The sequence below is a fragment of the Semicossyphus pulcher genome, unplaced genomic scaffold, assembly GCF_022749685.1.
Source record: "Semicossyphus pulcher isolate SPU_LCO1_2020_fin unplaced genomic scaffold, fSemPul1.0.p SCAF_6, whole genome shotgun sequence".
Taxonomy (NCBI): domain Eukaryota; kingdom Metazoa; phylum Chordata; class Actinopteri; order Labriformes; family Labridae; genus Semicossyphus; species Semicossyphus pulcher.
In genome coordinates, this window is record NW_027211737.1 from 18,467,202 (window position 1) to 18,482,212 (window position 15,011).

At 46.4% G+C, this 15,011-nt stretch overlaps 1 protein-coding gene across 1 annotated transcript in view; it reads right to left on the minus strand.

Moving 5' to 3' along the window:
• Nucleotides 1-567: 567 nt before the first annotated feature.
• The window catches only part of fam222aa (family with sequence similarity 222 member Aa), a 44,013-nt gene continuing 29,569 nt past the window's right edge, over nucleotides 568-15,011 (minus strand). The window contains exon 3 of the mRNA XM_069682911.1: nucleotides 568-3,926. Within this exon, the coding sequence (XP_069539012.1) occupies nucleotides 2,464-3,926 (1,463 nt within the window). The 3' untranslated portion in view covers nucleotides 568-2,463. The remainder of the gene's footprint in view (nucleotides 3,927-15,011) is intronic.

Sequence of the window (15,011 nt, forward strand, 5' to 3'; positions counted from 1 at the left end):
GTAAATCTGTCAAAATATTTCTACAAGACAGAAAATATGCCGGGATCACACTGTGGCTGGGGTATTAAGCTGTTGAAACAACATGAAAAATGTTTCGCTGGAATGTTAAGGAGGCTTACTGTGCAAATTTAAGCCGAGGGGGCTCGGTTTTCTATCGACTGAAATCTTTGTCAGCATTCAAAGACAGACGCGTGTTTACAAGCACCTTTAAGGCTCAGAGTTCAGATGTCGTGTTAATTAAAGAGAAAGTCAGGTCTGTTTGTGGAGCACATCATTTCCTGTCCCTTCATTTTCATGGGCAATTCTTTCTTTTTTTTTAAGCAATGGTCTCTGTCCTTTATCTTCGGATGTCCAAAGCGTAAACATTTAAAAGATGATCAATTAAACAAACTTGGGTTTCTCAATGGCAGGTTTTTTATCTCTTCAGTAAATCATCTACATCACACATCACGCTCCAGTCAGGGTCTCGCCGAGCTGCTGAAACAAGGGCCCGATTTCCCGCTTCTGATTCTAGAGGACAAACGTTAAAATAATGAGAGACTTCAAAGCCAAAATGTGGCTCCTGAATAAATTCTTAAAGAAATTTATTTTACACCTCAAAACAAAAAAGGAGAGGGATTAGGGATGTGGTACATTGGGAATGTATTGACAACTGTAGTTTACATTTTTTGGTGTAAGCTCAGAGAAAAATGTGAATACAGTCATAATAATTGCACTTCATAAATCTCGACTGATGCCAGTATTTCCCCACAACAAAGCTCCGGCTCGCTCGCTCTCTCTCCAGTTACCAAATTCAATTTAGCATTGAAATTTGACGGACAAAAGAAATGCTAATTTAAGACCAGAGGACTGCTGCACTGATCCAATTTTTCTCTTTCACTTGAGTCCCACAAGGCAATAAAACATTGCAGTAATTTAAGTGCAGTACATTCAAGGGAATCTCACAGTCATAATAAATATTTCACTGCTCTGAATCATCAAGTTAAGACTGGCCCGGGCTGAATCAAATCCCAGGCAGGGGCTGAAATGGACGAGGGGAAAAAAAAGCAGTGAGCCTCGTCTCGTTTCATCTGATGCCAGAGGACAGGACATGATTGTTTCATTTTGTTTGTTTGCAGGATTAAATAGGACTTCCATTTGTTCCCACCTCTTTCTGTCGTTATGGTAACATTCGACAGAAGTAGGGGATGTAGCACTGACACTACAGAAGAAAGCCTCCAATACAAGATTAGCAGAATATCTCCTGTACATCACTCAGATGTGATGTCTATGGGACTAGTGATCAGTCTCAGTCTCGGTGGTAGAAATCTTGCAATGACACAATTGAAAAGAAAAAAAAAAGTCTGAGGATTTTGAAGAACACAAAGTAAAATGCACACACGCGCATGCACTCAGCCACATACACGCATAAACATACACGTAAGGTTATGTGGATAACCTCCCAATCACATTCTTCATTGTAACATTTCTTTTTCTTGTATTTTTTTTGCAACATTTTCTTTTTAAATAAGTATTTCAAGATTTATTGTAGATTCCAGTGTTGGTTAGGAAAAAAGAGCTCTCCGACCGGGTTCTTACAGAACCAAAGCAGCGACTATGCCTCACAACCAGGACATAAGAAACTGCACATCAGCTTGAGGAGGAATTATTAAATCATAAAAACAAAAGTGGAAAAAAAAAAAATCAAATAAAAAAAGCATTTGAGACACTTTTCCCCATAGCAGCCGATGCATATAATATACCTACAAATATATAAAACAACAAAAAATAGGTTCAAGTTTTTCAAGTTTCTTAAATATATCATCCAAACTACCCAATTCCAAACTTCAAAGTTAACAAGATTCAAGCAGTGCAATTTATGTATCAATTATAACAGCAATAATAACTAATATTGTACTAATCTTTCAATTCAACCTTATGATCCTTGTACATATCCACCCGAGTACTGCCTAGCACTGAACTCCTCATGTATGTGTTTCTCTATGTGTGTGTGTTGTGTTACAGAGTTTTGGATTTCGAGAGCAGCCCTAAACGTCGGCCCTTTAAGACCGTTTCAGTGACAACCTACACAGTAGCTTCATCCTCAGTATTTGGAAGGGGGATACAAGTGTCGTATGCACTTCATGTCAACCTATGATTCTCATCGAAAGTGTTCAGGCAAGAAAAACAACAAAAAAACAGAAGAAAAACAATAAATCAATCCAAAATTCCTATTGGCAAACCACACAATGGAACATCTGGAGAATCTTGAAATCCCTTTTCTCTCCCTCTGGCAATCTCTACCACCTTTTATATTTGGGATTCCCACAGCTTTCACTGAAACCACCAAACCTATGGTCACACAGCACAACACCTGCTCTTCTCTAAGCTCCCACACTCTGTTAAAGCAGTGCCACTCGGAAAAACATCTCTGTTCTTTAACTTTGATTTTCTTCTCTTGATTCTCTTCCTCCTCTTCCCCCTCTATCTGTAAACAGGGAGGCGGATGTGTGCATGCTGGTGGTCTAACAGACGTGGCACTGACACAGTCTCGTAGCCTTTGCCTAGCATCTGCTCCTTGATGCAGGGCGGGTGGATGTCGTTGATCAGGTACTCCAGAGACTGCAGGCTGCTGCTCAGCACAGACGTGTTGCACATGCTCTTGCTGGGCAGGCTGCAGCACAAACCTCCCCCGCTGTCTATCGCAGGGTGATGATGAGGATGGTGGTAGTGGTGATGGTGATGGGGATAGCCCATCTCTCTGTGCCCAGTGGCCGGCCCTCCTGTGGAGGTGCCCAAAAGCTCCTGGGGGTTGTAGCAGTCACTGTCAGGCGTCACCAGCACGCTGTTCCACGGCGGGGCAAAGTATTGACCCACTGAGAAATTCCCGTGCATGCCCACGCAGTTCAAAGGGGAGGAGCTGACTTTGTCCATCCCGCCTCCTCCGCTGGCTGTCAGGTGGTACGGTCTGGAGGAAGAGGAGGACATTTGGGCCGCCATGATTCCTCCCCCTGGAATACAAGTTTCAGGGGACTTACTGATGGCGCCCCCTCCTCCGCTGCCTCCGCTGTACATACGGAGCACAGCTTGTTGTTGCTGCTGCTGCTGTTGATGTTGTTGTTGCTGCTTCTGCCAAAGGATATAGTCCATACCATCTGCATACACCCCAGTCTTCATCGCCTCAGCGTTCTGAGCCGGCAGCCCGGGCCCTGCGTACACCATGTTAGCCTGGGGAGCCATTCCCACCACGTATCCTCCCCCTGAGGAGCTAGAAGAGAGCCCCATGATAGTCGTGCCCTGCTTGGAGGGGCTGGAGTTTGACGGTGCGGTGGTGGCGGCCCCCTGGCACACCTGCTGCAGAGCCTGGGCCTGGCAATGCTGGTTGATCTGATAGATGATGCTCTGGATGGAGGGGAGGTTGGACTGTGCGGGCAGGGCCAGGCCGCGGCCCCCTGTTACAGGAATCACTGAGCCAGCTACAGTGACGTTCGGGGGAACCGCCAGTCCGGGGCCTTCTGGAGGCTTCGAGGGCCCGGTGTGGTAGACCATTTGGCCGTGGCCACTGGCTAAAGTGCTACTACTAGGAGGAGGGTATGGGGCGACAGCTATGTGGGCTGGAGAGAGCTTAGTCCGTCTGCCATCGGAGTTCTTGAGAACACCTTTTGAAGGAACAAAGGTAGATGTTGATGATGATGACGATGATGAGGCCTTGACGATGGCGAGCAGGCCATGGTAGCCCCCCGTGTGGAGGTGTGGGTAGGGACTGTAGCGTTGCCCTGTGGTGTCATATCCATTCACAGTCCGATTAAGGTGCTTGTGCTGGGGAACCCTGATGTTGGTGGGGAAGATCTTGATAGACAGCGGGCTGTTGGCCGTCTTCTGAGCGTAGGCATCAAGTTCTGCCGCGGTGGGGTAGCGTGGGGAATGTGAAGGCACCACCAGCTCACCTGCAGGACAAACAGAGAGAGAAAGTCTGAGCGAAACGAACACAGACGGCTGCATGTGAAGAGGAACAGACCAGGGCTTTAATTACCAGAGATATTGAAGGAACCGACAGCAGTGGCAGCCACAAAGTCAGATCAATCAATCAATAGCAATAACCACTACTCTGCTGTAACAGTGGAACCTTGCAGCATTACAGTGACTACATTTAAAGCAGAGTGAAATACATCAGTGGTAATAAAACCAGATGTAAACAGCAGATACAAGCAGAACAACCCGAGCAGAGTTTGGAGACTGTAAATCAGGTCTGACTTGCATTTCTGTTCCATCACTCTGCTCCATTTGAGCTTTCTCTCCATCTCACTTTCTCTCCCTCCTGTGGAGGTTCATCCCTAGACAAATGGATCTTTTTAAAAACTCATTCTGTCAAAGCCTGGTACCTTAGGCGCTGTTAAATCAGTCCTTTGTGAAATTAATTCGGACTCTCTTTAGCATTGAATTGGGTTAGCCTTGGATACCAGGCGAGGAGGGATGAAGGGGAGGGGATAAAAGCTTGTTTAATTGCAGTGGCACATTTGAGATTTATAAGTGGTATCACTTACTGGGTCTTACCCTTGGCCACAGAATTTCCACATTTATTTAATCCAGGAGTTCGTGAAGAGGTCCTCACAAAAAAAACAATTAAACATCTGCGGGGAATTACCAGCCTGGTTAAGGTGGACTCTATCAGAACAGAGCCGAGTCAAGAATGCTGCAGTGACGCCAACACGGTCAAGAGTAAAACTGAAACATTGGTCTGCAGATAAAAATCATTTAAAAATCTTAGAAATGTTGGTGAAATAAATCATTTGACATTCAGATGGTTTGACCTTATCTCACTATGAAATATTTCACTGAAAATATGGCTTTTGTGTTCATGTAGATCCTTGTGATGTGTCTTTGTGTTGTATATAAGAAAGAACAGACAAAGGTAGGTGCAAAACATATAAATATATATGCAAATGATCTGTACTGTTTGCTTTATGAAAGCAATTCAATGCCCAAAATTCAATTCAGCAGTGAACGCGGCGAGTGAGACTAGCATTGGCCATCGCTCAATGAGCCAAGGCTCGGCCGTTGTGAATCGAGGTGGCAAACAGGAAAATGGCAATTTCGAAAAAAAGCCCACCATGTGTCATTGTTTGGGGGCTGGGCACGGAGGTGAGGGGCCGCGGTGAGATTGGATTTAAACGACATTATTCAGGCAATTTCATGGCTACTTAGCTCAGTGTAACAAAAAGGGTGGGGGGTTGGGAAAAGAACTCAATTTACAAGCAATATATCAGCTGCCACAAATGACTTGCAACCCCTTCAAAAATGACACTTTTATGCAAAAGCTAACAAAACGCACAAAAATTAACTGCCATAACTGCGCCGTCAGCGAATGTCCTGGCGACCTAAGGAGTGTGCCGGGCGCAGGCTGTGACTACGACTCACTCCATTTCCTTCCCGATTGCAAAATCATTTTAAAGAGACTCCACAGCCAAGTAGTCACAATTCTCATTTCTGTGCTCCCATTACAGATAGCACGGGGAGTTCATTTCAACAACCCTATGGGTCTCCAACTGTGAAAATGATTAAATCTACAAGATCCATATCATAAAAGAAATAAATTGGGAATTTAACAGCAGAGGGCAGAGACGGAAGCTCCCGAGCCAAGTTTAGTGCAATTTATTCCACTCGGTGTGGTTCCTCCTGCAGACATTTGTTCTGAATCAGAAACAATATCATCAAATTAGAATTTAAAAGTGTAAAAAAAGCTCTGATATAATGACTGAGTTTTAATCAGACAGTAGGATCCTGGTGCCATCCTAACGGGAGAGGCTGAGTGTGCCCGTCCAGCCGATCTAAGATCTAAGTAACCTCACTGAGGCAGCGCTGTGCCTCCCTGGTGACAGCGCTGCCATTTGCTTTGATGTTCTGACGAGCAGAGAAAACTGACAGAAGACTTATTTCATTTGCTCAGAAGAGAAAAACATGCTCATTTCAAAGCACATTGCTGATCCACATGCAAATGGAATGGCAGCATTTTTCTGATCTTCTTTACATGAGGGCAAAAAAAGCCAGTCTTTGATCATCACATGGTCTAAATGAGGGAAGATACTTGGCTTTCAGGCATATCAAGGGCCTGTGCCCTGCCGCCCCTACGAGCCCCCAGCTGCAATCTGCCCATCATTCCACCTAATTACTGCCACATGAGGAAAAAAACTATAAAAACAGCCAGGAAATTCATTAAAGGGTGGCTAATTCTATTCCTTCTCACTGACTGAGTCCATATTTTCCATGCCTGAGCCTGCATTTCTTCTGAGAGAGACGAGAAAGCCCTCTCCCCTCCGTCTTCTCCCAGCTTGGCCCTTGTTTGTCAATAGGCAGAGCCTTTGGCACACCAACCTGGCATCAAAGGGTTTCACACTTCACAGGCCACAGGGATTAGAGGCCTTTCAGGCCTACAAAACCCATCTCAGCTCCACAAAGGCTTCCGGTTATTAGAACCCACAGGCATAAAGGAAGAAGAGGAGGAGGAGGCAAATGAGCATCTGGATGCTTCTGATTCTAGCTTCCTCTTTAAAAAGTTCCATGGTATAAATTTTATAGCAAACTTGATTACAGTAAGTACGGCCACAAAGCGGGGTGTAATTTCACTCCCATACACACGCTGCTCTACACACTGTGTGTTTGATGTGCAGGGTCTCCACATCTCTCTCCTCCAGAGCTCTAAGTCTATAAGTGTGGACATGGAGGTTAAAGGAGAGAGTCTCTTTTTAGGCGGGCGCTCTGTGACTTATTGGTTCAGGCTGCAGTAGATCACAGCTCTGAGCAGCAGCATACAGATGGTGCTGGCTGATAAACAGCCTCTGAGGCAGCCAACAGCCTCTTTTGTGTGCGCCCTCACCTCCTCATAAGGTAGGGGGTTTCCTGCACCTGTGCACACTCTGCAGCGAGGCCGTGCAGGCGAACACAATGCATGAAACCGAAGTAAAAACACAGACAAAAACACTCCCACATGCGAGCATACACACCCAAACCTGCATGTGCAGTTGTGTGTCTCATTTGGCATCAGTGGAGCATGTTGTTATCCTCTGCTCAGCGCTCTCTCATGAAATGTAGGGCAGGGACAACAACAGGTGCCTGTGCGGGCGACAGCCTGCAATGCCTCCTGGGCTAAATGCTTCACACTCGCTTCATTTCGACATGCGACAGCCTTGTAAGGATTAATTATTTCCCCTGAGGATGGAAGAATATGCTTTTTCCCTTCCTGAGAGCAGGAGGCTATGTGCACTCACAAGCACACCAAACAGCTAACAGCACACGCACAGGGAAGCCGGTGCTAGCTAGCGCTGCTTTTACAATAAGTCAGAAAAAAAAACTTTCACATGAAAGGAATGTAAACAAACCGAGCATGTGATTGAACTGCACTGGAGATGAGATAAAAGCTCAGGCAAACACATGCATTAGTTCTGAGAGATCACGCGCCAGGGAGCGGAGATGGCAGGGAGGCAATTAATGGGCTGACCTTCGTCCTTAATCACCCAGTGCCTGGCACACAATGCCCATGTGTCAGAGCAGCACATCTCTAAATGCCACCCCTCATTAGCACCATGCACGCAGTGAGAGACTCTATCTGTGCACTGTTACACTCTCCAGCGGGCCGACAGAGATAGCAAGGCTGGGATAGGATAACATGGCAGCACGGAGCCGGACTGAGCCGCAGTAGGCCGTGATATGATCTAGAAATCCCATTTCACTTGGAGGATGGGCACTCTCTCCTTTCTCTCCATTTTTGATTGGCATGAAACTCCCCAAGCGCGACGTCCTTGGTGTACCCCGTGCTGTCACTGTGATTGCATGTGTGTGCTTGTGTGTACGCCTGCATGTCTGTGTGTGTATCTGAGTGTGTTTGGTGAAGGGGGTACCCAATTCTGAACACTCAATTAACACTCCTTTAATTAGCTAGCAGTACATTTTGAATTCTGATGAACTAATTTTCTTGGTGTGAGGGTGGAGGAGGTGGAGGCAGGGGGGGAGGCCTGGTAAAGATGAGGTCCGCTGGGTACAAAACAGCAATAAAGAGGGAACTGGTTAGATTAGACTGTAAAAAATCCATTAAATTCTGTGCACTTCTTCCAAGTGAGAGGTCAAATTGTGTTGATCACAAGAAGCAGAGGCAGACAGAGAGAGTATGAGAGCAGGGAGTTAGGTGAGGTGGAAAGAGGGGAGGAGGGGGAGTAGCAGGGGAATGGAGGAAAAAAGGGAGAGGAGATAGGGAGTCAGAGGCTGTGCGAGAGAGCAGCACCAAATCCAGAGGACCATGAGAATGCTTTGCATTTTAATTAGAGGTTTAAATGAATAAGCAGAGGAAAAGTCGGAGAGAACAGCCTGAAATGCCCTTGCTCCCGTTTATTAGTGTTCCAAGTGTTGGAAAATTATGGGCAGGCTGGAGAAGTTTCTTCTTATTAGTGGAGAAAGCGCTCCGACACATCAAAAAGCCCTCGACGGTTTCTCACTCACTCCTGCAAGCTGGTATCCCTACTCATCACACACACTTTGATCCCCTCTGACCGGGTATGTTGGTGGGAAAAAACGCTTGTTTAAATGAAGGCAGAGCGCCGTTTGGTTGAACCGCAATTAAGTTTTCACAGAACACAGAGTGCATGTAGTACACAGTCGCTTCGGCCAAACAAACAGAGCCGTCTGATGAGGTTAGGGCAAACAAGAGGGGCAGAGAACAGCGGAAGATCAAAGAAAACATTGGAGAATTACATAAAAGTAAAGTTGGTGATTCTTCAGTTATATTTTCTGTTTTAAAGCTCGACACCATCTGACCCTTCTTTCTACTTTTTTGTACCACATGCCAGCACTAATGGCCACTTTGAGCTCACTGTAATGAAGTTATTTAAATCAATAATTCATGGATTAAACACTCTTCAATACTTCACGCTCAGCCTGGAAAAAGTTTGACCTGTCGAGTGTGTTGCAGCCGAGAAAAGGCAGCATTGTTCCACGGAGGAACCCTTGACCTGCAGCTATTGTTCGGCTCTCAGCAGATAGGATCAGGGTCTATGACATCCTCTCCCCACCTCCGTCAGTCTGCTGTAAAAGGACAGGCAGGCGGGGCGGGGGGGGGGGAGCCAGAGGCAGCTCCGCGTCCTGAACAATACCTGCCTTGTGCTAATGGAGGTGTCATCTGGCATAGGGCTGATTAGTCAGCGATTACAGCCGGGCCTCAATTGCCGTGACAACTGCTGCAAACACAATGGGCCCTGATAGAGCCAGCTGTTTGGTCCTCTGCAATTAACCCTGCATCCCACTCGTCTCCGGCAGTGCGCTGCCTCTAATTGACTATCGGGCACACAAAGCAGGGGCTGTGGGCCAGACCCCCTGGACGTAGCCCCCCCACCCCCCGCCCCTCTGCAGAGGTAGAGATGATAATAATAGAGGCGTCCCGTGGACTCGGCCGCCAGTCAATCAAAGCCTCGGAGCCCCACAGGAGCTTCCTGAGGAGCGAGGGAGCAGAGGAAGCACATGTATGAGCCAGTGATCAACAGGGTAGCACAGCCTCGCAGGGGGCAGACATGTTGAATGTGCCCTCAGCGGAGTGCTAATCAATTCAAGTGCACGTGACGGGGAAGGAAACCCTGCTGCTCGCCTGATATCAGAAAAGCCATTTTTAGGAACACTCATCTCCCTCTGTTCAGCTCAAGGTTGATTTTCTGAGCAACAACACGGAGAGAAAAAAAAATCAAGGCAATTATTTGGCAGGCCTTTGCTATCTATAATTACAAAGATAGAAATCAAACTGCAATGATTTCTCAGAGGATAGAGCTGTCTGAATGTGCGGCTGCTTGTGTCATCACAATCATAGAACTAATGCATATTGTAAGACAGTGCAGAAGAGACGTGTCTTCTTCAATCCTCTGTCTGCCCCAAATTCTCTTTATTTGTATTTTAATCGGTATTTAACCTTTTTTTCTGTCACAAACTTTAACGACGAAATCAAATGTGCGACACTAAATAACAGAATAATTTCATTAATGAGTCACCATGTAAGTAAAGTCAGTATTTAGCTCCATTTTCCAACAAGGAGCTAAATACTGCAACCACATATTGGGCTCTTAACCTGCCAACATGTTTCCCAAATAGCAAAGAGGATAATGAGAATGTTAAAGCAATCTGCACGCTGATCCTTCACAGGCACGCAGACGTGGCCCCACGTCAAAAATGGATTTAATCATTAAAAGAGGTTTTAGAGAAAAAAAAAAACCTCCCAAATCTAATCTTTACTTTCATTAAACCCAATCTAATCTAGGATTTAATCTATCTATTTCCTGCACAAGCAGATGGAAGAAATTCCAAATTAAGAGCCTAATTTGGGCTTCCTCTGCAGCGCGAGGTCGTTCAGTCAGGGGGGGTACACGTGTGCACACCGAGGTCCACAGGTACAGAGCACGCTTTCTTTCACATTTTCATATGTTTAACACGACGGCGGACATTGTGTAAGATCAAAAACAGCTAATTAGGCTTTCTATTATAAAGGTTTCCTCCTAAGAAATGTGAAATATTACACCGCCAGGACACTGTCATGTTTACATTTCCTCGTTAGAATTTATCTCTGAAGCCAGATGTTCCTGAATCAGCCATGAAAATTAATTAGCTGGTTTGATGTGGCAACCTCATGCTCCTTCCAGACAGACCTGGCTTTTATGGGCTGTAGGGGAAATTACTGAGAATTGATTGATCCTGAAGGACTCCTCTGTGCACATGGCCTGGCAGACACACACACACACTGAAACACACATACACTCACAGATCAAGCTAACAACAGTTGATCCAACATTTTATTCTCCTGTTGAGCCAGACATCTTTTTTCTTTCGTAGTTACAACATATAAACATAAACTGCAAAATAACATACATGTAAACACGCCTCATACACGCTCTATATATGTTTATATCCCAAAAAACTAAATTAAAACCAGGTAGAGCAAATCTCTGACTTTTGCACCCTCTAAATCTGATTTACAAACGGTGCATTTTCTCTTTAAATGTCTCTAAATCTTCGCCGCGTTCTGTCGTCTTCATCCTCTTTAAATTCGATCTATATTTCTCTCTCTTCTCCTTTTCTTCCCCCTCCATCTCTACCTCTTCATCTCCCTTCTCCTCCCTCTGTCTCTTCCTCTCCCCTCTCTGTCTCCTCCGTCTCCCTCTCTGAGTAAGTGAGTTTCATCTGGGGTGCTCGCCGGGCGAAATCACCTCAGGGCGAACACTTTATTATCTGTAGTCAAAGCGTCACCACAAATACCATTCTACACACACAAGTGTCACTTTCCATTTGTCTGCACTCTGGCTGCATTAGCAGAGCCTCGCCGGCCCAGAGCCTCGTCTCAAACGCGCCCGGCAGAGGAAAACTAACAGCGTGGGAAAGCTCTCGTCCTGCATTCCTGCCCCATTAACACCAGTGTCAGCACCAGAGCAGACCTACTGCCTGTCTGTTGAATTAAAAACACTACTATCAGCACTAACCTCTGTGGAGACAGCATTTTAAACAACAAGATGTTGAAGATATAAACATCTTTTAGTTTAATTCAAAAAATCACAGCTTGAATGCATAATGCATGATGCTTTTGTTCTAAATGTTGCCTGTCTGGGGAGCACAGTTTAGCCTTCGTGGCATATTTTCAGAGATGTTATTAATATGCTCTGTCCCTGTCATTCAGAGTCATAAACACAAAAAAAAATACAAGTGAAAGAAAACAAAACCTCCGCTGAGATCACCGCACGTGTTAATTACTGATGATCGAGCCGACTGTCCGGTAAAAACAACACCAGTGTGTGGTTTGTGTCCTCTGCGAGCCGCGGAGGAATGCAGGCCAGCAGCAGCCCCGTCAGGCCCTTTGTGGGACACCCGTGCACCAAACAAACACAGAAACTGGGGCAACATGTTTACCTCACACTACACACCCCGCTCCACAAACAAAACCACCAAACAAAAAGAAAGACCTCCATCTTTGTTCCCATGACAGCCAAAAAAAAAGGCATCTCAATAGAAAAATATGAACCGTGAATATTTCAAACTGAACCGAGTCCCGACCTCATTTCAGGCACCAGTTTCCACTGCAATAATTGATGGGCCTGGATGGGCAACATGATAGATAATACATGTAAAAAGTAAGTATATTCATCACAAACTGCTCTCTGTTTAATAATCAAGTCTGGCTGAAGGGCTTAGCGGAGCCCGTGGTTGTGTATGGACGCGGGGAGCTGGCCCCCGGTTTGCGGGCTGCCTGTGATGAGCCAGCCCTCAGGCCTGCCCGGGCCACCCTCATTGTGCATACAGCATGGTCTAGAAAGCAGAGCTTTATCAGCAAATACCCCGAGTCAGCACAAGCAGCGGGGCGGTTATGCGTTGCGACTGGCACACCAGCCGATATTGTCATGTGCGATTAGGCCTGTGCTCACGAGCCTGTGAACTCATTCCTATGGCATCAAAGTCACCCCCCCTCCCTCCTCGCTCGCTCCTACCCCACAACCCTCGTCCAGTTACATCCCCGCCTCTCTGCTGCCCTCTGCTCCGTCTCTCGGCTTTTCCATTTCACATTCAGCCCTGCCTCTTCACAACACACCCTCGCTGAACCCCGCGCTGTGAAGCTCCAGTGCAAAAACACACAGAGGCAAAACACAACAACAGGTTGGACTGGTCCCATTTCCAAAACAAAACGGAGCAGTTTAAATAACGCAGTCCAGAAGGGTCATCCACAAGTCGAAGCTATAGCTAGCTCGCCGAGAAGCAGCCGGTGCTGGTTGTTTTGTCTCGCTACACCTCTCCAGATGACAGGGCTGATAGAGAGGAACAAAAGGCGGCTCACAGAGGAAACTGTGAGGCCGGTTATGGGAAAAAAACAGGGAAAAAAGAGAGATTAAAGCATCAGTGATGAGGCAGAGAGCAGAGCAGGACACAGAAATACAACAAGCTCAAATCCTGACCTGAAACATTTATGTCTCACCCTCCCTGTCCTGTCTTTAAGAGAATATGCCACACTGTGACACTATTTTCTCAAAGGGTTACATGTACAGCCGAGAGCAAGTCATGCACAAACTCAAATGGACAACAACACAAACACACACACACACACACACACACACACACACACACACAGAGTGGAGTAAGGGAGCCCAGAGGTAGAGATTGTACGCACATACAGAGATAAGAAAAGTAACCAGAGCGGAGCACAGACGAGGAGGAGGAAAGGGAGAGAGTGAGAGAGAGAGCGAGAGAGAGGGGAGATGAGGGGAGATGAGGGGAGGCTGGAGGCGCCCGAGCAGGCCTGTCAGACCGGAGGAAGTGCTGGTGCGCGGGCCTGCAGGTAAATGGAAGAAGAAAGGCGCCTGCAGGCTGCCTGAGGCGAGCCTGGGCCCTTCTGTTCTATCATTTAGGAGACAAGTCCTCCACTGATTCCCAATTAATATTTAACACTGCACAGACAACAAGGCAGGCGGCTACAGTACACATGCCAACGAGAGGAGGAGAAGAGAGGAGAGGAGAGGAGAGGAGAGGAGAGGAGAGGAGAGGAGAGGAGAGGAGAGGAGAGGAGAGGAGAGGGATACATGAATGGGCGGATTTTCAGTTAGCAGAAATAAGATGTCAGTGGAGTTGCAGGAGAAAGGATTAAAAAGAAGCACAGAAGTACTTCAAGTTTTGCTCTAAGCTGGAATGTGTAATGTTTCTTAATTAATACATTTCTTTTCATCCGTCTGCTGGACGGCTGTGAGACGTTAAAACTGTTCGTTTGTCGTGCGAGGCTGCTCTCCAGATTCAGAGAAATGTGTCTGGTGACGGAGCTCTCATCACTTCTGCTTTCCTGTTACTTGGTGGGTCATGACCTTTTCCCTGCCTGGTAAAAACAACCACACACAACTATCTTCACAGTTCAGACAACAAATGCTCCATAATAGAGCTTAAAAATATAATTCTGGGTTTTCCTTTCAGGTTAAGGGTGAATAAAGTTGGTCAGAGGTCAGCAGGAAACACACTGTAACTCTGAACCTTTTACCAAGTAAATGTGATTCATCATTTCTTACAAAGCCTGAAATGACGATGTGATGATTGCATGTGAAGATGGCCTTTAGGAGAATGAGCCTAACAAGCAAACCACAGGAACTGAAGCAAAATGTCCCACAGGAGCGATAATTTCTACATTGTGCTGTGGTCACTTTGCACTCCCATGCTTCCCCCCGCCAAACCCTCTGCACTATTAGAGCGGACCGGAAAACCACAGACAGAGAGGGTTTGAAAGTTTTGGAGCAAAACACTCTGCTGTAGTGTTGTTCACACAATACTTCCATATCAATATTAACCTTCTGTGGATTTCAATCACGGTAGGGAGGTGAGAACAATTTACGGGTATAACTGAGTGTAACAACAATTAAATGATGCTGAATGCGCTGAATCACACAAAAGATTTAAACAGAACATTAAACCCTATTCGCTGGCAGATATTAAATGTGCTGCAATTTCTCGATGGTTTGGATAATGTAGCTGGAGAGAAAAAGAGTAATTAAAGGCTGGAAATCTAGTTAAAAAGGATAAAACACACTTTGAAAGTGTTGGCCTGAAACTACATTTATATTTTGAGTTCTGGGATGAAGCGACCACTCACTCAAAAGCACCGTCAGCGTGCCAGGAACGTGCATCACCTCCTGACCGCCTCGTACGGTCAGTCTGTGGCGAGCTCGGCTTTGAGATGGCACAGGCCGCGCATCCTTTCCTGCGGGACAGCGAGGGACTGCGGACGCTCTCTGTACCCTCGCTCTCATCCCCAAACCCACCCCCGCTCTCTGGCAGGCGAAGACAGAGGGTGTCGATGCCTTGCACCTGGGATGCCCAAATGCCAGCTCGGAGGCCTTGGAACCAGGAACCTGTTTTTCAACCCAAGTCCTGCTGTGACCAAAAAAGCGAAGCAGAGCCCCTCTTCCTCAAGCTCACCTCCCACGGCAATAAGATTGCTCTGCCCCCCGTGTTCGCAGCAGAAGGCAGAGGGCAGAGGGAAGGCATGG